General features: G+C 40.5%; 1 protein-coding gene and 1 pseudogene across 1 annotated transcript in view; one reads left to right on the top strand and one right to left on the bottom strand.

Annotated features, from left to right (window-relative positions):
• Nucleotides 1-1426: 1426 nt before the first annotated feature.
• The window catches only part of C10H11orf97 (chromosome 10 C11orf97 homolog), a 29809-nt gene continuing 8375 nt past the window's right edge, over nt 1427-22860 (bottom strand). The window contains exons 3-4 of the mRNA XM_020885501.2: nt 12991-13116; nt 1427-2056 (exon numbers count right to left, since the gene is read on the bottom strand). Of these exons, the coding sequence (XP_020741160.2) occupies nt 2052-2056; nt 12991-13116 (131 nt within the window). The 3' untranslated portion in view covers nt 1427-2051. The remainder of the gene's footprint in view (nt 2057-12990; nt 13117-22860) is intronic.
• Nucleotides 6669-7008, top strand: LOC110132286 (non-histone chromosomal protein HMG-14 pseudogene; annotated as a pseudogene).

The following is a 22860-nucleotide window of genomic DNA, read 5'->3' as shown; positions in this document are numbered from 1 at the left end:
CGACTCTTTGCGACCCCGTGGACTATAGGCCACCAGGCTCCTCCGTCCATGGATTTCCCAGGCAAGAATACTGGAGTGGGTTGCCATTTCCTTCTCCAAACATGAGATTAGCAATGTATTTATTGTTAAATAGGATCTTGCTATTCAAGAAAACAAGACTTGCCCCAATGCCTGGAGCCTAGTAAATAATGAATAAAAGGTAACTGACAAAACAATGATGCCAGTGATGATAAATAGGAATAAAGTCACATTCATCATTCATTTTCTGAATATTAACCATAGCAATCTATGTTTTATGCCTTGGAGCACATTAGTAAAAGTAGTATATATATAGATATTTCTGTGTGTTGAAATGTTGCAGAAATGTTGATGATAAGAATTTTGATAAGGTTAAGATTTTAGATTTGTAAGAATAGTAAATGCTTTACCCCAACTCCAGGTAGTTTTTGGTGTTATATTTCTTGGCTCACTGAAGATATAATCTCTCCAATTTTAGCCACTGGCTCACAACACTGTTTTTTAAGTATCCAGTGATGAGAGAGTTCCATAAACATGGTGGTGGCTGGAACTGGCTTACATGTAGGATCTCTGAATGTGTGGAAATGAGTGGAAATTTTTACATTAAATCTGGAAAAGTTTGGATTTTGACTCAAGAGATTGTTGACTATTTCATAGTATAAATATTTTTAAGTAGGGAAGGGACATACCCAGTCAACAAATCTTTGTTGACCTGAGTTGATTTATTTCATTAAATCTGAGAGAACTTGAGAACTATAAACTGGAGAAAGTTTTAAGATGAGCTTGAGAGAGGAAGGTGAATGAAAGTTGTGTAATCACAAGACTAGGAAAAAGAATTTTTTTAAATTTGAGGGGAAAGCTGTAAGTAAATTGGGCTTCCCTGGTGGGTCAGCAATAAAGAATCCACCTGCAATGCAGGAGATTCAGGAGACACTATCTGAAAAACCAAAATATCCAAAAAGTAGAGTAATAAATGCAAAAAAAAAATTAGTACAAACATATACAGATTTTTTGGAGAAGGAAATGGCACCCCACTCCAGTACTCTTGCCTGGAAAATCCCATGGACAGAGGAGCCTGGTAGGCTACAGTCCATGGGGTCACAAAGAGTCGGACACGACTGAGTGACTCCACTTATACAGATTTTTAATGTAATTATTCAGTTATATTTTAATGAATAGGAATGATATGTTAAAAAGGGGTAAAATATACACCATACAATGTGAAATAAACATGTGAAATAAAACATGCATGGGAAAAAAGAATGAAACTATATCAGCATGTTATGAGTGGTTAGTTCTAGAAACGAAATACAGATGGGTTTTTTTTTTTCCTTTATTTTCCAGTTTTTCTATATGGTATATGTATTACTTTTGACAATTGTGGGGGAAAGGAAGGTTGGGGGGTGGGTTTCCCTCTCCTTTTTAACCTATTTTTGGCCCAGTTGTATTATATTGAGTATTTGTAAAACTTCTCACCCCCACTCCTATTTTCAAGATCACTTCATAAATTTCCCATTTCCTTACTTTTTAGTGGACAAATTCTAGAGAAGTGATGAGCTCTACCAAGGCTAGCATTAAAATGGTTGTCCCTGAGTCAGAGGCTTTTCATCTCTGCCATTCATTTACTAACTTTTACCTACACCTGGATATTCTTTTTAATGGATGACCATAATTATACTACAGTGAAAGGTTAACATTTATAATGTTTACCTTGAGGACTCAATAAAATGCCTTTGTTTCTTATCATATTTGGCATGTTTAATAAAATAAGCTGAATTAGACATCCAATGTATTCCAACTGTGACAACTAAAAATAAATATAATATTTTCCTTCATTGTTTTCAGGTGCTTAGCAAACTTTACCAATAGTCTTTCATTGCTTTGAATTAATTTACAGATAGGAACTAATACCGATAATAGGAATTACAGGCTAATATATGCTTTTTGTACACATCTAAACTGTAAAACAAGCTTGGGTTTCTTCTGTGACATCAGGAGATAGAAGTTTCTTCTCAACGGAAAAGTTGTTCATCTTATCCTAGAGTAAAGAAATAAGTGGACAAATAAGCAAGTTTATCCTTTGGGGGAAACGTTCTTTAGTCCCAACCCCATTTTAATCTAAAATTGATTTAATGTTCTAAATAGTGTTTCATTGGGCAGAGCAGCAGGTAAAAGCATGTAAATCACTCAAGTGATTCAAGTAACTGGAGAAACCTCAGTCTTCCAGATCCTCCTTACTCAGAGCATAGTGTCTGGACTGGCACCAGCATCATCACCTGGGTGCTGGTTAGAAATGCAAAACCTCAGACCCTACCCTAGACTGACTATATCACAAACTGCTTTTTAATAACATACCCATGTGATTGACATGCACATTAAAGCCTGAGAAGAGCTGGGCTAGATAACTTTATTATTATTGCTTTGTTGTTCAGTTACATGCCACAGAATAAAAAGGAAATGATAAAAGTAAATAATTCAATCTTATTAGTATAATGAAAGCAGGAGATACTTTACAGTCTCTAACTAAAGTGGTTTTTAAAAATTTTTTTAAATTATAAAAGTATGATAACACATTCACGGGAGATTTGGAAAATACAGAACAAAGTTACATATAGTCCCACTATATATTACAATTATTTTATTATTTTATTTTTTATTGGAGAATAATTGCTTTACAATATTGTGTTGATTTCTGCCATACATCAACATGCATCAGTGCTTTTCAGGTTTACTATATCCTTCTACTTTTCTGTCTATCCATTCTATTAATTTTTGAGAGTTTGATATTGAAACTCCAACCAAAAGCTTCAACTTAAAAACATAAAGATTTTTAGCTGGAGTTTCAATATCAAGCTCTAAAAAATTAATAGAATGGATAGACAGAAAAGTAGAAGGCGATAGTAAACCTGAAAAGCACTATGAACCAATTCAACATAACTAAGATTTATACAGTTTTCACACATCAGCAAGATACAAATTCTATTCAAGTTCCCATGGACTATAAACTATAAGACACTGGAACATATCCAGGGACATAAAACAAGGTGCAAAAATTTCATGGTCTAAAGGTATTGAAATCATACAGTTCTCTTATAACTGAGGCATTATGTTAGAAATCAATATCAAAAGATATTTGAAAATAGCCCACATATTTTCAAGTACAATGTGACATTTTCCAAGAGAGACATTTGGCTTAGTCATTGAAAGCCTCAATAAAGCTAAAAGATTGAAAAAACACAGATTGCAGAGAAGAAAGCACTTAAATGAGAAATTGATATCAAAGATATTTTTAAAATCCCATATATTTGGAAATTAAATGTCCATTTTTAAATGATGGGTGTATTGAAGAAGCCATAACAAGAAAAATTAGAAAATAATTGTAAGAGAATAAAAATGAAAATAATTTATCAGAATTTGCTGTATGCAGCTGAAGTTGCTCAATGCAACTAAATACAATGTGGAATCTTGACTAGGTATGAAAACAAATAATGGAAACTAGCATAAAATTTTGTGAAATTTGAACAAATCTGTACTTTAGTTAATGATACTGTATCACATGTTAATTTCCTGTTTTGCTTTTATTTTCTTTTTTTACAGCTTAGTATTTCTTTGTATCCTCAGAATTGGTTTAAAAGTTTCAAGCTTCAAAAAATTGTTTTAAATTAGTAAGATAATAAGCTGTCTAGACTTTTTCATAGTAATACTAGATGCCAGAATAAATGGAACTATATCAAAGTTTTGAGTGAACATAAATTAGAAATCTAGCATTCTATTCATACTTAGTCAAAGAAGTGGAACCAAAATGCCATAAATTTTTTAGCTAGGCAAAAATTCCTAAGTTTCCTAAGCTATAAATATTATGTCAGATCTGAAGGTGGCTGGCAGTGAGGGGCAGCAGGATTGCTCTTGAACTGGCTTTTCTGGGTCTGGCATCTGAGAGAGAGTTTCTGACAGAGTACTTTAAGAGCGGTACTCCTTTCAGATACTCTCTTGAGATCTCTTAGGGGCAGGTCCGGATATCTGGGAACTGAGTGTTGGGGCAGAGAACTGCTCACGGAACAGCAGAGCCGGGTTCAGAGTCATCTTCTAGCTCCTATTTAGGTTGAACTTCGGTTTGGCCAAGTGCTCAGGGTAGCGCCTTGCACAAATTCCAGGTCAAGTTGGTGGAGCAGGACAATCCCGGCTCACCTCCTCCCAGGGACACACCAAAACTACAACGTGGTAAAGAACAGCTGTCTCTCAGGACTGACCTGAAGACTAGCACAACAGACTTTCTACAACTAAGGCTATAAGGAAAAGGCCACGATGAGAAAGGCAGGAGGTGCAGAGTCCTGGTCTATGAAAACCAAACCTTGGTTCTTCTCCTGTGAGGCAACCCAGAACCCCAAGGGACATCACAACCACAGAGGTACCCCCTGAGGAGCCAGGGGGCCATCATGCTCCCCAGCATCCGGACCTGCACCAGGAAGCTGAGTCCCCAAAAGAGCTGGTTCTAAAAACCAGCAGGGCTTACACCTGGGGGAGCGGGGGTGCGGGGATGAGGATGGGGGGTTGCCCTGGGATACGGCAGAGACTCCGCTCTTAAAGGGCTCAACGCAGAAACTCATACTCCAAACCCAGCGCAGAGGCAGCAGCTTGAAAAGCTCCTGGGCCATACAAGACAGGGAGTCCTTGACTCATTTCGGGGCCCAGAGGGGGAGGGGTCCAGTGGAACTTCCTATGGGGGCAGAAGTGCCCGCAGATCTTCGTTCGTTTTCACTTTCTTCTCATGTAGCTGGCCTGGTGCTAGTGAGCCCCGTTTCTATCAGTCTCCATCAGCCTAACTAACACTGCCTGCCCTGGCCCTGGTTTCTCCTGAGAACCCAAGAGGCCAGACCTACACACCAGCACACCCTCCACACAGCACTCAGAGCCAGGCCTGTGGACGTTTGGACCAGGGACCAACCCCACCTACTAGGGTGTCTGCCATAGTCACAGGGAGGCCTGCCTGGGGACCAACCTCACGCACCAGCACACCCACAGCAACTGCTGTCCACCCATCACAGGAGGGCACACGCAGCCTACACAGGGCATACCCTGGGGGCACCTGGCTGGGTTGACCAGGGGAGATTGTACTGGGCCCTATAGGACACCTCCTACATAAGGCCACCCTTTCAAGACTGGGCGATGAAGTTGATATACTCAAACAGAGTTCAGGAGTCAGTCAGTTCAGTTGTCCGACTCTTTGCGACCCCATGGACTGAAGCACACCAGGCTTCCCTGTCCATCACCAACTCCCCAAGCCTGTTCAAAGTCATGTCCACTGAGTCGGTGATGCCATCCAAACATCTCATCCTCTGTCGACCCCTGCTCCTCTCACTTTCAATCTTGCCCAGCATCAGGGTCTTTTCTAATGAGTCAGACCTTCCCATCAGGTAGCCAAAGTATTAGAGTTTCAGCTTCAGCATCAGTCCTTTCAATGAATATTCAGGACTGATTTCCTTTAAGATGGACTGGTTGGATCTCCTTGCAGTCCAAGGGACTCTCAAGAGTCTTCTCCAATACCACAGTTCAAAAGCATCAATTCTTCAGTGCCCAATTTTCCTTTTAGTCCAACTCTCACATCCATACATGACTACTGGAAAAACCATAGCTTTGACTATATGGACCTTTGTTGGCAAAGTAATGTCTGTTTTTTAATATGCTGTCTAGGTTGGTCATAGCTTTCCTTCCAAGGAGCAAGTGTCTTTTAATTTCATGGCTGCAGTCACCATCTGCAGTGATTTTGGAGCCCAAAAATAAAAGTCTGTCACTGTTGCCATTGTTTCCCCATCTATTTGCCATGAAGTGATGGGACCAGGTGCCACAATCTTCGTTTGTTGAATGTTGAGTTTTAAGCCAACTTTTTCACTCTCCTCTTTCACTTTCATCAAGAGGCTCTTTAGTTCTTCTTCACTTTCTGCCATAAGGGTGGTGTCATCTGCATATCTATGATTATTGGTATTTCTCTCAGCAATCTGAATTCCAGCTTGTGCTTCATCCAGCCCAGCATTTTGCATGATGTACTCTGCATGTAAGTTAAATAAGCTGGGTGACAATATATAGCCTTCATGTACTCCTTACCCAATTTGGAACCAGTCCGTTTTTCCATGTCCAGTTAGAAACAGAATTAGGCAAAATTAAAACAACAGAAAAAAAAAAAAAGAACTAAACGAAGAGAAGATAAAGTTTATCAGATAAAGATTTCAAAGTAACAATCATAAGATGCTTATCAGATTCAGTAGAAAACTGGACGAATTCAGGGAGAGAATCAACAAAAGGCTCAAAGAATTGTAAGCCTCTTTCGCCAAAGGGCTAGAAGATAAAAAAAAAAGAAAGATTTCACAATTTTGAATTCATTAACTGAAATAAAAAATACACTAGTAGGAACCAGCAGGAGATCAGAGAATGCAAAAAAAAAACAAAAAACAGACCAGTGATTTGGAAGGCAAGGATAGTAGAAGTCACTCAATCAGAATAGCAAAAAGGAAAGAGAATAAAACAAAAGAAATAAGAAGAGGGCTCGTGAGGGGTCCCAGCTCCTCTGGGAGCAGGAGGAGCAGCAGTGGACAGGCAGCCCAGCTTCTGGATTTCTCTCAGCACCCCCAGCGTGCGCCCGCCCCGCCACCAGCATGCCCAAGAAGAAGGGCAGCTCTGCATAGAGGACAGCAAAGGAGGACCCCAAGAGGAGATTCGGGAGGTTGTCATCTAAACCTGCTCCGCCAAAAGTGGAAACAAAGCCAAAAAAGGCATCGGAAAAGGATAAATTTTCAGACAGAAAAATGCAAACAAAACGGAAAAGGGGAGCAAAGGCAAAACAGGCAGAAGTGACCAACCCAGAGACTGGAGGTTTACCTGCATAAAACGGAGAAACTGTAAAGGAGGAGAGCCCAGACTCTGAGGAAGCAGGAAAGAAAGAAGCTATGTGTGGTTAACATCACACACCGGGTCCTATCGGTGGTCCCAGTCTACCTTCTCGTTCAATCCAGATGCATTACTATTATTATTATTTTTTTTTATTATTAATTAGGTTTTTTTTTTAGTAGTTCTAGTAGTAGTTTTAAGAAAGAGGGAATCGCACTTCATTTTTAAAGTGTAAGGCTTTTTTTTTTTTTAATTGGAGTATAGTTGATTTACACTGCTGTGTTAGTTTCACATGTATAGCAAAGTGAATCAGTTATACACATACATATATCCACTCTTTTTTAGATTCTTTTCCTATATAGGCCAGTACAGAGTAGTGAGTAGAGTTCCCTGTACTATACAGTAGGTCCTTATTTGTCATCTATTTTATATATAGTATGTGTCTTTGTCAACCCCAATATGTTCCCACCTTCCCCCCCGGTAATCGTAAGTTTGTTTTCTACATCTGTGACTCTATTTCTGTTTTGTAAATAAGTTTATTTGTACCATTTTTAAAGATTCCTCATATAAGTGATATCATATGGTATTTGTCTTGCTCTGTCTGACGTTACTCAATATGACAATCTCTAGGCCCATCCATGTTGCTGTTGTAAACAATTTTCTGGTTCTTTTGTTTCTTTCTTTTTTTTTTTTTGGTGCAATCAGAAATAGTGGAATATTGAATATGGGAAATTTTGATTGTGTTAGGTGTCAGCTTAATATTCCAAAGATGGGGTAGCTTTTATATCCTATAATACAAAGACTACCAAATGACCATTTGGAGTCTGTTGTGCATTTAATGTCTTGAACACTTTTTTTTTTGGCTGTGCCACATGGCATGCAGGATCTTAGTTCCCTAAGCAGGGATCAAACCCATGCCCCCTGCATTGGGAGCATACAGTCTTAACTACTGGACCACCAGGCAAGTCTCACTGAACACTTTACTTCTCTTCCCATGTTGATTTTGGGTAGAATTTTTCCTAAAACAAACTACTCCTTGATCCTGGCTATCCTGGTCAGAATTTTGTGCACTCTGTACCATCTTTCTTTGGTCATGGTAGTCCAGTTTTCCTAGAAACTTTGTTAATGTGCTGTGAGCTCATCGAAAACTTGAAAAACTTGAGTAGGTATGTATATAATATCTGACTGTGAATTAGTGGGACTTATGATATAACAGCACATCAACATTTGAATATATTGGTACCTGTATACTGTTAAGGAAAATTTGCCTCCACTTTTTCAGCTGGAAAGTCACTGGAATAAACTGTTCAGAAAGAATCACAATTACATGATTTTTTGGTATGTGTAATAAGAATTGTGTACAAATTGAAATGTCTGTGTCCTGATCCTCAAAACAACCAGTAAAATCTCAATTATGAAAGAAAAGAAGACAAAAGTGAGGATAGTAAAGGGATCACTGAGGGAACATCAAGGGGAGGAACATTCACATAAAAGAGGTCCCAGAACAAGAAAGAGAAAGGGACAGAAAACCTATTTAAGAGATAATGGCTGAAAGCATCCCTAATCTGGCAAAAGAACCAAACAAGTCCAGGAAGCACTGAGTCTCAAACAAGATGTACGCAAAGAGACAGTCACAAAGACACATAATTAAAACCTCAAACTATCCCACAGGCCTCATGGCTAAAAAAAAAACAAAAAAAAAAAAAAAACCCACAAAAAACAGAATATAAACAAGAGAAGTGGGTTTCCTGGTGGTTCAGTGGTGAAGAATCCACCTGCCAATGCAGGAAACATGGGTTTGATCCCTGGTCCAGGAAGGGAATCCCTGATCTCTTAGTTGCCGCGAAGCAACTAAGCGTGTGGGCCACAGCTCCTGAGCCCGAGAGCAACAACTACTGAAGCCTATGAGCCCTGGAAACCATGCTCTGCAACAGGGGAGGCCACTGCAATGAGAGGCCCAAGTACTGCAACGAGAGAGTGGCCCCTACTTTCCGCAGCTAGAGAAAGCCCACACGGCAATGAAGACTCAACACATTCCCCCCCCCCGCAAAAAAAAATCATGATAGAGGGTTACCCATTTTGCTTTTGGGATGCTGATAAGATTCTGACTCCTGTTCTAAGTGCTGGTTACTCAGATGTGCTCAGTTTGTGAAAACTGAGCTGGAAACCTACAATATGTGAACTTATTTGTATGTATATTATGCTTCAGTTTTTAGGTCTCTCCTCTAGTGTCTTTCCCCTCCCTAGAGACAACTGTAACCAGTTTCTTAGGTCCTTCTTGAGCTATTTTAAGCATATAAAAGTTTATATCTTTAAAAATATATATATTATAATATACATATTATATATATTATTTATATGTGTGTGTGTGTGTGTGTAAGTTGCTCAGTTGTGTCCAACTCTTTGAGACCCCATGGGCCCCCTCTTTGAGACCCCACCAGGCTCCTATGTCCATGGAATTCTCCAGGCAAGAATACCAGAGTGGGTTGCCATGCCCTTCTCCAGGGGATTTTCCCCATCCAGGGATCAAACCTAGGTCTTCTGCATTACAGGCAGAAACCTTACTATTTGAATTACCCGGGAAGTCCCATTTATATACATATGTATGCAGAAGCTTTTCTACTACATTTGATAAAGGCTTGAGAAAGAACAACAACAAAAAAGAGACAAATTGGAAAACATAAACTAAATGAAAGCACTGAATTGAAATATAAAGAGTAAAACAAACTAGATAAAAGTAAAAGATCATCATAGAGTCCAGTTGTTTTTAAACATGGCTGCTCATTAGAATCGAATCTGCAACTTCAGAGAAAAAACCAGTACCTGGGCATTTGTATTTTTCCAAAAATTCCAAGATAATTCTAATGTGCTTTTGGATTTTAAAAAGTGACTACAGGTTTTATTTTTTATATTAAATGGTAGTTTTAGTGATATAGAATTCTATTATTTTCTGTTGACCAATCATGATACAATGGTATTAAAATGAATAATAGTTACATAATCACAGTAGTAAAAGATATTTATCAGTTTTCACAATCAACAGCCAGACAAAAAAATAAAAGATAATTTCAATTGCAAGCCATAATGGAAACATGATTAATCTAACAATTTAACATAATTATGTACAATTTGGGGAGTTAAGTAGAGTGACGTTGTAGGTGGACATGCATAATGAACACATTTTCATCCACTCAGCCAATCTATGACTTTTGGTTGGTGCATCTAATTCATTTACACTTAAGGTAATTTTCGATATGTATGATCCTATTACTATTCATTGCTTTGGGTTTGTTTTTAAGGTCTTTTTCTTCTCTTGTGTTTCCTGCCTAGAGAAGTCCTTTAGCATTTGTTGTAAAGCTGGTTTGGTGGTGCTGAATTCTCTTAACTTTTGCTTGTCTGGAAAGCTTTTGGTTTCTCCATCAAATCTGAACAGGAGTCTTTCTGGGTTCAGTATTCTTGTCTAACTTGTGTTTTAGAATTTAGAACTACAGTTGATTCTAGAACTAAAAAGGATTCTAATTTTAAATGACGTGTGTTGCATGTTGGAGGAGTCACAGCTACAGTGATCACTGCACTATAGATAGTGATTCTTAGCTGTCAGTTATCAACCGATTCTTATGGATTCATCAACTATGATTTGTATAGCAGATAGAAGCATTTTAGATGGCAAAATGCAGCTGGTAACTTATAGAGTTGAAGCTGAGACTTTCAACAATAACAGTTACTGTAACATGATCACTGCAAGAGTTTGACATTGGGCTGGAGATAGAGGACTGAGGGCCGCTAGGAAGGTAGTGTGGATGAGCATCAGTGACTGGGAGCTGTGAACAAGTTTCTCCTAAACTGTATGAGTGAAAGTATTGTAATTATAGTCAAAATCAAACATATGTTTTTTTATTATATGCCCTTAATTGATAAGTCAGGGAATCTGTTGCACTTCTAGGTCTTAAGCTGAAGGTAACTTGTTCTTCAAACCAGTCTTATAATATGACCTTTAGAAAATCACCTTTAAAATAAATTGCTTTTTGAGTTTTATTGGAATGTTGGATTTACTCTCTAGAGTTGGGACTGGGTGGAAAGTTGAAATAAACAGTCCCCACTGGGCAAGTGTCCCAGACTTTGGTTGAACAACCATTACTTTAGGACATTCACATCTTTGTGGATTTTGCATTCAGTTGCCTCCCAGGTTCCTAACCCTGCATTCCTATGGCATTTGAGCCTGTTTAACTGCTACTATTCCACCTTTGGTGTCCAATGTGTGAATTTCTCTATCATGGTTTCACAGAGGCTGAAGCATAGTGTTGAAAGTTAGATAGACATGGGCTTGTAGTTCTGGCCTCACTACCCTCTAGACATAGGAAGTTGGGTAATGCAAAAGTCTCCAAGCCTCAGTTTTCTCACCTGGAAAATGGAGACTAAAACCCTCATCTTGTGTGACGCTGCAGATTACATAACTATAAAACACCCACTGCCATGCCTGGCACATGGTAAATGGTGGTTACGACTATGTTATTATTACTAAACCTAGGTCTCCATTACTGGTTCCTTTTTGCTACGTGAATCCCTTAGGTAACAAGTTTTTGTTTACCTTTTCACCTTGTGTGTCAGTCTTTAGTGGTTGTATTTTCCTCCTACCGGATCCGTATTCCAGAGGCCACCTCCCTGGGAGCCCCTTCTTTTGTGGCAGTCGGGCTGAGCCCCCACCTGCCTCCGGGCCCAGCGGACAGCCCAGCTCCTATGCACTGCTGGCTCAAAGGGCTAGTGGTGTCTAGACATTGCTTCTCACTAGCTGACTGACTTGGGTAAATTATTTAAAGCTTTCTAGGCCTCAGTTTCCTCATCTGTGAAATGAACTGTACCTGCTTCATGGGATTGTTGTGAAGATTTAATATATAATTACATGAAAAGGGTCTAGAATATGAAGCGCTCCATGGCACTTGCCAGTATGATTCACATTTAGGTAACGAGTACCCAAGCTTGGCACTTACCCACTTCTCTCTTCTCAGCCCAGGGTTCCCTCTCAATGTAGAGCTGTTTTCAGGACCTAACTGCATGTCCCTCCACTATCTGGACACTGCTTATGCCCCCATCTGAGAATCCCTGCCTTCTCCACATCCTGCCACAAACATTTCTGGCAGACGCTGGCGGGGAGAGTGAGGAATGAGTAATACTTTTTTCCCCAAACATACTGTCTGTGGAGAACAGTGTCCTGGGGCCAGCCTGTTGGCCTCCTACCTAAATAAGGTAAAATTCAGGGAACTGAGCAAAGCAGTTACCTTATTCTTCCTGAATTTCCTCATCTCTCTTTCCTCATTGCCACTAGTAAACACAGATTATCCATCTACAAGAAAAGGACAGTGCAAGATTCCTACCCACTGAGCCTGTGGGCTGCAAACTGTGCCATGGATAAAAAGAGTCGGTGTAACTCAGGAGTGTGAACTTCTATTGTATTCATGGGGTAAATTGGTTCCCAGAACTGTAACTGTTCAAGTTCCACAATGAGGCAACGTATTGAACTGCTAAACTACAAGTAACCTGGGAGAAGCAAATCAAAAGAAGGTTGGATTTTGACTGAGAAATATAAATAAAATACATCACTGGTTAATAAACTGCTCAGCACTAGTGGTAAAGAACCTGCCTGCCAATGCAGGAGTCATCAGACGCAGGTTTCATCCCTGGGTTGGAAAGATCCCCTGGAGGAGGGAATGGCAACCCACCCCAGTATTCTTGCCTGGAGAATCCTTTGGACAGAGGAGCCTGGTGGACTACGGTCCGTGGGGTTGCAAAGAGTCAGACATAACTGAAGTGACTTAGCATAGCATAGCAATAGCACCCTCCACACTAGGCTTGGAAATCAAGTATGAAAGAAACAAAGTGTTAGTTGCTCAGTCCTGTCCAACTCTTTGTGATCCCATGGACTGTACCCTGCCAGAATTCTCCAGGCAAGAATACTGGAGTGGGTTGCCATGCCCTTCTCCAGAGGATCTTTCCGACCCTGGGATCGAACTCAGATCTCCCACACTACAGACAGATTCTTTACCATCTGAGCCACCAGTGAGCAGGGGGAAATCAAGGGTATCAGGATCTTACTTCTCAGGCCTCCGTGCCTCGAATAGTACTTGGCTTGTGGCAGTAAACTGTTCCTGCTCGGCAGTCCTGGCTTCAAGCCTCCCACAGAGAGGTTCCTTTTAATGCTCCATATCCCTTCCAAGGCCACTGTCAATATTTTCAAAAGCAAGATAATGATTATTAGTTTCTACTCTTTTTAGCACGAAGTGTTTTTAAACTATTTACCTGGCGATTATTTTTCTCAGATTTGGGTGGAGACTTATTTGACTTAATTACACTACCCAAAGACTTTAGCATTTGTTTAATGTGTAATTCCAGTTCATTTGTTCAATTATTTCCTATGCAGTTAAACATCTACAGTGCTACTAATTTAACTTCCCCTAAAGAAAAAGATGAAAAGTCAATAAAGAAACCAACAGCAAAACACAGAGAAATTAGGAATACGTAATAGGCAATGTATGGACTTCATCTGTCAGTCTTATCTGATTCTGATTTAATTTCTAGAAGCACAAAATATTTCCAAAGATAACATAACCCAAAGTTGCCAGATTAACTCCTCCAATAGATCCTACAATCTTTTAAACTAGATGCTGGTTAATCTCCCTCTTGAAAGAAACAGTAAACTAACTGGAAAACATCACTGCAAAATATTTGTAAAGTAATGTCTACTCATTGCACAAGGCAAATTATAGTCCTAAATCCTGATACTGTCAATAAGTGCTGGCTTAGTAATGATTTGCACTGGGCTTTTCTCTGTATCTTAAAATCACATGTTTAGATTTGGGGAGTCAGTTAACAAGTATTTAGTGAGAATTTACTGTGTAGAAAACTGTGACCCAAGTTAAATAAAGAAATGAATTCAGGTAAGTGCCATAAGTTGTCTTTCCCATTTCTGAAGCTACAAATGTTAATATCCAATATTCTCCATAAATATAAGGTTGCCCATGGCAAACGCACTGACATGACTGCTCCTGAAAGGAGTCTGTACCATGTAACGACTAGGGCACAGCCTTTGGGATCCAAGGCGATCTGGATTTCAGTCCCTTCTCTACCACCTACCAGTTTTATGACTTTGGGCAAGTCATTTAATCCAGTATGTGTCAGTCCCCTCATGGGGATGACAATAATATCTACCTTGAAGGATTGTTATTGCATTTGGATGAAATGGACATAAGTACTTTGTACCCAATAAATAGTAGCTTTTTTTTTTTTTTTTTACAGAGACAATGATTTTTCTGTCTAAGCATGGACTGAGACTCTGTTTCCAGAGGTACAGTCATTGACATGACTCACTGAACTGACTCCTCTGCTCCTGAATGGAGTGGCTGAAGCTATCTATCAAGATTAGTTTCCCCCGCCTTTCTAAAGACCTTCAAGGAAGCCTCCACAACCTCCTTCTGCCAAGACCTTTCAAAATTCAAGCTGTTTCTAATATTTAACCTAAATCTTCTCTTACTGATCAAGCCGGTTTCCTCTTCTGCCCTGTCTAGACATAGAAAAGGGTAATAAACTCTCAGATGAAGGAGTCCACAAACATTTACTCGATACTCTCTGTGACACCCTATGTGAGACCAAGAAAATAGGTTTAGATTTATTCCATATTGTGGGGAGGTGTGGTAAATAGAAAACAGTTAAAAATACAGAGTCAGGGACTTCCCTGGTGGTCCCATGGCTAAGACTCCATGCTCCCAATGCAGTTGACTGAGTTCGATTCCCAGTCAGGGAACTAAATCCCACATGCCACAACTAAGAGTTCAGAAGCAGCAACTAAGACCCAGAGCAGCCAAAAAAAAAAAAAAAAGATCCGGGGGCAAAACTCTGTAGAAAACCCATCTCAAATTAGATAGAAAGATTGTACCAATCTAATTTCGTTTGCTCTTTCAGATGCAAGCACAGCTTGATAGAAAAAAATTTGTTGCTGCTGTTGTTTACTCCCTAAGTCACGTCCGACTTTTTGCGACCCCGTGGACTGTAGACCGCCAGGCTCCTCTGTCCTTGGGATTTCCCAGGCAAGAATACTGGAGTGGGTTGCCATTTTCTTCTCCAGGAGATCTTCCTGACACAGGGGTCAAACCCGAGTCTCCTGCATTGGCAGGAGGATGCTTTACTGCTGAGCCGACAGGGAAGCCCTAACAGAGAAAGTACCTAAAACACAAATGCATATGCCCACAAATGCCTGGATGAAAGAAGAAAACTCTCAAAGCAAAATATTGTTAGGCACAAGCATTTGTTGTACTTGGGGACAGAGGCTGCTGGAATAAATAACATGATTTTGAGCGGATAGGATATTTTTGGATGAAAATGTTATGGAAAGTGATACATATTCTACTGGAGGAAAAGAGGATCAGCAAGAAGGATGAATACCCTTTGAAGCAGTGGCATCTTTAAAGGGAGCTTCAGCCTCTCAGCTCTGGGCAAATGCTTTCCAGGTGGAGAAAGGAAGACAAGGGGTGGGGGGGGGGGGGGGGGGGTGGGGACGGGGTGGAGCTGGCCAGAGAGACCTCAATGCTGGCAGCTTAACCTGCAAAGAGAAGCAGGCACAAGAGAGAAGCCTAGAGAAAAGAATTAAGTCCTTTCTGGAAGGTAGGAATATTATAGAGATTATTTTCTTTCTCCTCTTTTCTTGCCTCCAGCCCTCTTCTACTCGGAAATCTTTTTAGGTGTGTTTTTATCCTGAATTTTAAAGTTACAGAACAAAGTCTTTATGCTGAAAATTTTGGCCGGTGGGATCTGACCTGGTCTGACAGAGAAGGCTGCTGTTTAAAAATATTTTTGTAATAAAAATAAATGAAAAAAAATATTTTTGTTTCCTTCAGCTGTCTCCAGACTGTGAATAATGAACATGAGACCTTGAAAAGTCAGCTTAGAAACATATTGTCTATGCTTCCTTTGTGTAAACATGGTCAGAGGAAGAAAATTTTAAGTCATTTAAACTTATGTTTGGTGACTTCTAAGCTCTGTGATTATCTTTTTTTTTTTCTGGTAATTATTTTAACATGCTTTTGGTGTCTAGTAAGTTCCTTGTATATATATTGTAGGTACAAAAATATTTTTGTTGAATGTGTTAATGAATAGCAAAAATATCCGCAATTGCTGGGTAACATTTTATTTTATTATTATTTTTTTAAATTATTTATTTATTTATTTATTTATTTATTTTTCCATTTATTTTTATTAGTTGGGGGCTAATTACTTTACATCATTGCAGTGGTTTTTGTCATACATTGAAATGAATTAGCCATGGATTTTTTTTTAATTATTTATTTATTTATTTATTTTTCCATTTATTTTTATTAGTTGGAGGCTAATTGCTGGGTAACATTTTAAATTTCTTAAATCTATACTAAACGTAATAAACCAGACATATAGACACAAATGAATGTGTCTGGTAGCACACTCCCAAAATTAGTCGGGAAATAGACTGTTGTATAAGAGAAAACTAGTAAGCTTCATTAATTAAATTTTTCACGACCACCATAAACTCTGCTAGTTTTAGCCAGAAAAATACAAAAAACCCTAGCAATTTAAAAACATTAAATTATGTATGGCAAAAACCACTACAATATTGTAAAGTAATTAGCCTCCCACTAATAAAGATAAATGAAAAAAACATTAAATTAGTACATTAATTTACTTCTGTGTGGTCCTCTTACAGAATTTTTTGAAATGTAGATGTAGTTTTAAAATAAATGGCAAAATGAATGCAATAGTCCCATAATGCATGCCTCATAAACCTACCTCTTCTTTAAAAAAAAAATTGCAAGGAGGGGAAAATCTTCAGGGAACCGCTAAGAATACATGAATGATCATGCTAGCTAAATTCTTACTTATCCAGAAAGTTACATGGTGGTGGTCAGTGGTTTAGTTGCTAAGTCATGTCCAACAATTGAGACCGCCACGGATTGTAACCCGCCAGGTTCCCCTGTCCATTAGATTTCCCAGGCAAGAACACTGGAGTAGGCTGCCATTTCCTTCTCCAGGGCATCTTCCTGACCCAGGGATTGACCCACATCTCCTGTAATAAGGGCTTCTCAGGTGGTGGTAGTGGTAAAGAACCTGCCAGCCCATATAGGAGATGTAAGAGATTTGAGTTTGATCCCTGGGTGGGGAAGATTCCCCTGGAGAAGGAAATGACAACCCTCTCCAGCATTCTTGCCTGGAGAATCCCGTGGACAGAGGAGCCTGGGTGTTCTATAGTCCATAGGAGCACCTAGCACACACACTCCTGTGTTTCAGCCGGTCTCCTGCATGGCAGGCAGATTCTTTACCTCTGAGGCATCAGAGAATCTGACATCAGAGATCTGGCCAGAAAACTGCATATGTTTTTTTTTCAGGATAATGAGATTCTGTAGATCCAGGCCCAGTGACTTATCTGTAAAGCCTGTAAAGCCTCTGAAACCTATTCTATCTCAGGTTTGGACCTGAACCTGGAGAAGATCCTGACAACATTGTTTTTACCGAAAAGAATACTATTCACTACCAATGCAGTTTGAAATCTTTTTTCACTCTAAGAAAATATAATCTCATAAAGTATAACCCAATGACAAAGAACAAAGATATGAGCTTCAGATGAACCTACATTCATGTATGTTATTCCAGTGAGTGACAACAGTTCCTCCCCCTAGCCTCAGCTTCTAGAGCTACAAAATGGGAAGAATAGTGATAGGGAATGAGTAAACGGACAAAGTAGGTGATTAAATAGCTAATCGCACTGGGGGAGTAAAAGGTATAGGAGACTCCTGTAAGTTAATGATAACTCAAGGAAGCAGACTTGCTTAACAACAAAACCAAGTAGGCTTGTTTAGCAACAACATCATGTAACAAGAGCAAGAGACATGCCCCCAAACAATAAGACAATGCTAGAAGTGAGGCCCAGTGAGGTCAATAAGTTAACGATTCCCAGAATTTAGATAGGCTTGGGTGTATATAAGGAACAGTAGAAATTGCTTAAATTCAAATAAAAATATATATTCATATATGCATATACACATAGAAAAAAGAGAGAGAAAGGGCCAGGCAAATAATATAAGTAAGTAGAGCAGACTAAAGGTAAGAAATATTTGGCTCTCCCAGTTTTTTTCTTTTTCTACATTTTTTGGAGGCATGGATACCACAGAAATACTTTTTTTCTTATTTCTATCACTTGCTCCATGGAAGAAAAGCTACAACAAACCTAGACAGCATTATTAAAAAACACAGACATCACTTTGCTGACAAAGGTCTGTATAGTCAAAGCTTTGGTTTTTCAGTAGTCCTGTATACAGATGTGAGAGTTGGACCATAAATAAGGCTGAGTGCTGAAGAATTGATGCTTTTGGACTGTGGTGCTGGAGAAGACTCTCGAGGGAATTTCAAGAAAAACTGTGCAGCTAACGTGGAGTCGGAAAGTATGGGAGACGAGTTCACAGAGGTGAGCAGGCCACCCGACAAAGTTGAAATTTAGCCTAAGGAAAATAAGAAGGCATTGGAGAGATTTAAGCATGGAAGTGATGGGCTAAGATTTATGTTTGTCAGAGATGCCTCTGGTTTCTGAGAAGAGAATCGACTGCAGGGGGAAAGAGCAGAAACTGTCACTGGGGGCTATTACTGAGAGATGACTGGGGTTTGGGGAAGGTGGTTGTGGGCAAAGTGGTTGCTGTTGTTCAGTTGCTTAGTCATGTCTGACTCTTTGCAACCCCATGGACTGCAGTACACCAGGCTTCCCTGTCCATCACCATCTCCTGGAGCTTGTTCAAACTCATGTCCATTGAGTCAGTGATGCCATCCAACCATCTCATCCTCTGTTGTCCCCTTCTCCTCCTGCCTTCAATCTTTCCCAGGATCAGGGTCTTTTCTAATGAGTCAGACCTTCCCATCAGGTGGCCAAAGTATTGGAGCTTCAGTTTCAGCATCAGTTCTTCCAATGAATATTCAAGACTGATTTCCTTTAGGACTGACTGCTTTGATTTCCTTGCAGTCCAAGGGACTCTCAAGAGTCTCCTCCAACACCACAGTTCAAAAGCATCAATTCTTCAGTGCTCAGCCTTCTTTATGGTCCAACTCTCACATCCATACATGACCACTGGAAAAACCATGGCTTTGACTAGACTGACCTTTGTCAGCAATATGCTTTCTAGTTTGGTCATAGCTTTTCTCCCAAGGAGTAAATGTGTTTTAGTTTCATGGGTGCAGTCACCATCTGCAGTGATTTTGGAGCCCCAAAAAATAAAGTCTCTCACTGTTTCCACTGTTTCCCCATCTATTTCCCATGAAGTGATGGGACCAGATGCCATGATCTTCATTTTCTGAATGCTGAGTTTTAAGCCAACTTTTCCACTCTCCTCTTTCACCTTCATCAAGAGGTTCTTTAGTTCGCCTTCACCTTCTTCCATAAGGGTGGTGTCATCTGCATATCTGAGGTTATTGATATTTCTCCCTGCAATCTTGATTCCAGCTTGTGCTTCATCCAGCCCAACATTTCTCATGATGTACTCTGCATGTGAGTTAAATGAGCAGGGTGACAATATACAGCCTTGATGTACTCCTTTCCCGATTTGGAACCAGTCTGTTGTTCCATGTCCAGTTCTACCTGTTGTTTCTTGACCTGTATACAGGTTTTTCTGGAGGCAGGTAGGGTGGTCTGGCATTCCCATCACTTTAAGAATTTTCCACAGTTCGTTGTGATCCACACAGTCAAAGGCTTTAGCGTGGTCAATGAGGCAGAAGTAGATGTTTTGGGCAAGGTCAGGAAATTTCAAATATCTTTCAAATGTAGATTTCACAGGATTCACTGATGGACTGACCATGGAGAGAGGATTTGCCTTCTAGGCCTAGTCAACTGAGTGAATGGCAGTACCATTTCTTGAGACGGGGAAGACCCACTGAAGAGTGGGATTTTAAAAGCTGGGATGTAGGGATGTCCCTGGTGGTCCGGTGGTTAAGATTTCACCCTCTAAAGCAGAGGGTGCAGGTTTGATCCCTGGTCAGGGAACTTGGGCTTCCCTTGTAGCTAAATCTGTAAGGAATCTGCCTGCAATACAGGAGACCAGGTTCAATACCTGGGTTGGGAAGATTCCCTGGAGAAGGGAATGGCTACCCACTCCAGTATTCTTGCCTGGAGAATTCCATGGACAGAGGAGCCTGGCAGGCTACAGCCCATGGGGTCGCCAAAGTCGGACGTGACTTAGCAACTAAAACACTACCACCAGGGAACGAAGATACCACATGCCTCGTGGACAAAAACCCAAAACGTTGAACAAAAACAATATTATAAAAGATTCAATAAAGATTTAAAATGGTCCATATTAAAAAATCTTTAAAGATTTTTATTCTATTCTGGTCATGCTAAGTTTGAGAGGCCTTTAGATATCCAAGCCAAGTAGACTTCTGGGAATTTGAAAATCAGAGGCTGGAGATATATAAATTTTGGAGTTGTCAGCACAAGAGGGCCAAGCGTGATCTGCAGGGAGGGAGCGGGTACAGAAAAAGGTCTGTGACTGAGTTTTCCACATTTTAGAGCATAGAAGAAGCAGTCAGCAAAGAGGATAGAGGAAGAGAGGAACAACTAAAACCAGGAGACTGGAGCGTGGCGGCCTGGAGGCTGAGCTGAGAATGTGTTTTCCGGGCAAGGAGTAAATGGTTATGTCATATGCTGTGGAGAAGTTGAGTTGGTGGATTGGATTTGACCTTGAAGATCACTACATTTGACCTTAACGAGAAAGGTCATTTGCAATCTGGAAAAGAACAATTTCCTTGCATGTGTGGAAGCAAAGGCCTAGCTGGGATGGGTGACAGAGCAGATGATAAGTGAAGAAGCAGAAATAATGGGTCAAGTGTACTTACTTCCAACATCTAGGAAGAGCTGCTTATACATCATGTGTGTGCCTGCTCAGTTGCTGTTTTGTATGACTCTTTTGCACCCCATGGACTGTAGCCCTCCAGGCTCCTCTTTCCATGAGATTTCCCAGGCAAGAACACTGGAGTGGGTTGCCATGCCTTCCTCTAGGGGATCTTCTCCACCCAGGGATCGAACCCCTGACTCCTGCGTCTCCTGCATTCACAGGGAGATTCTTCACTCCTGCACTACCTGGGAAGACGACATTCAAGCCCCTAAAAGTTTTATGCAGAACTCTGGATGTGTGTGGCAAGGTGTGTCCTCCAGCAAGAGAGGCCATATCTTTCTTCTGATATTTAAAAGAGTTTGTCACTGTAAACCTTCTTCCAGTTTACAGTAACTGATGCAAGCTGCCAGCCTAAGTTCTCAGGGCTAGGCTGGAAGAGTGTGGGACTCTCCCTAGGTGCTAGTTTCCTGTTCTGGTCAATGTGGGGATGCCAGCAGTGAAAAGGAGAAGAAACGAAAAAGAAAAAATATAGTAGGCTTCCGTTTTTCATCATTCAGTTCAGTTCAGTCGCTCAGTCGTGTCCGACTCTTTGCGACCCCATGAATCATAGCATGCCAGGCCTCCCTGTCCATCACTGACTCCCGCAGTTTACACAAACCCATGGCCATCGAGTCAGTGATGCCATCCAGCCATTTCATCCTCTCTTGTTCCCTTCTCCTCCTGCCCCCAATCTCTCCCAGCATCAGGGTCTTTTCCAATGAGTCAACTCTTTGCATGAGGTGGCCAAAGTGCTGGAGTTTCAGCTTCAGCATCAGTCCTTCCAATGAACACTCAGGACTGATCTCCTTTAGGATGGACTGGTTGGATCTCCTTGCAGTCCAAGGGACTCTCAAGAGTCTTCTCCAACACCATAGTTCAAAAGCATCGATTTTTCGGCACTCAGCTTTCTTTACAGTCCAACTCTCACATCCATACATGACCACTGGAAAAACCATAGCCTTGACCAGACAGACCTTTGTTGGCAAAGCAGTGTCTCTGCTTCTTAATATGCTATCTAGGTTAGTCATAACTTTCCTTCCAAGGAGTAAGTGTCTTTTAATGTCATGGCTGCAATCACCATCTGCAGTGGTTTTGGAGCCCCCCAAAATAAAGTCTTACACTGTTTCCACTGTCTCCCCATCTATTTCCCATGAAATGATGGGACCAGATGCCATGATCTTAGTTTTCTGAATGTTAAGCTTTAAGCCAACTTTTTCACTCTCCTCTTTCACTTTCATCAAGAGGCTCTTTAGTTCATCATCACTTTCTGCCATAAGGGTGATGTCATCTGTATATCTGAGGTTATTGATATTTCTCCCGGCAATCTTGATTCCAGCTTGTGCTTCTTCCAGCCCAGCGTTTCTCATGATGTACTCTGCAGAGAAGTTAAATAAACAGGGTGACAATATACAGCCTTGACGTATTCCTTTTCCTACTGGGAACCAGTGCATTGTTCCATGTCCAGTTCTCACTGTTGCTTCCTGACCTGCATACAGGTTTCTCAAGAGGCAGGTCAGGTGGTCTGGTATTCCCATCTCTTTCAGAATTTTCCACAGTTTATTGTGATCCACACAGTCAAAGGCTTTGGTGTAGTCAATAAAGCAGAAAAACATGTTTTTCTGGAACTCTCTTGCTTTTTCAATGATCCAGCGGATGTTGGCAATTTGATCTCTGGTTCCTCTGCCTTTTCTAAAACCAGCTTGAACATCTGGAAGTTCACGGTTCATGTATTGCTGAAGCCTGACTTTGAGAATTTTGAGCATTACTTTACTAGCATGTGAGATGAGTGCAATTGTGTGGTAGTTTGAGCATTCTTTGGGATTGCCTTTCTTAGGGATTGGAATGAAAACTGACCTTTTCCAGTCCTGTGGCCACTGCTGAGTTTTCCAAATTTGCCGGCATATTGAGTGCAGCACTTTCACAGCATCATCTTTCAGGATTTGAAATAGCGCCACTGGAATTCCATCACCTCCACTAGCTTTGTTCATCGTGATGCTTTCCAAGGCCCACTTGACTTCACATTCCAGGATGT

This window comes from Odocoileus virginianus, chromosome 10, assembly GCF_023699985.2.
Source record: "Odocoileus virginianus isolate 20LAN1187 ecotype Illinois chromosome 10, Ovbor_1.2, whole genome shotgun sequence".
NCBI classification, from domain to species: Eukaryota; Metazoa; Chordata; class Mammalia; order Artiodactyla; family Cervidae; genus Odocoileus; species Odocoileus virginianus.
This window is presented reverse-complemented; position numbering and strand designations above follow the sequence as displayed.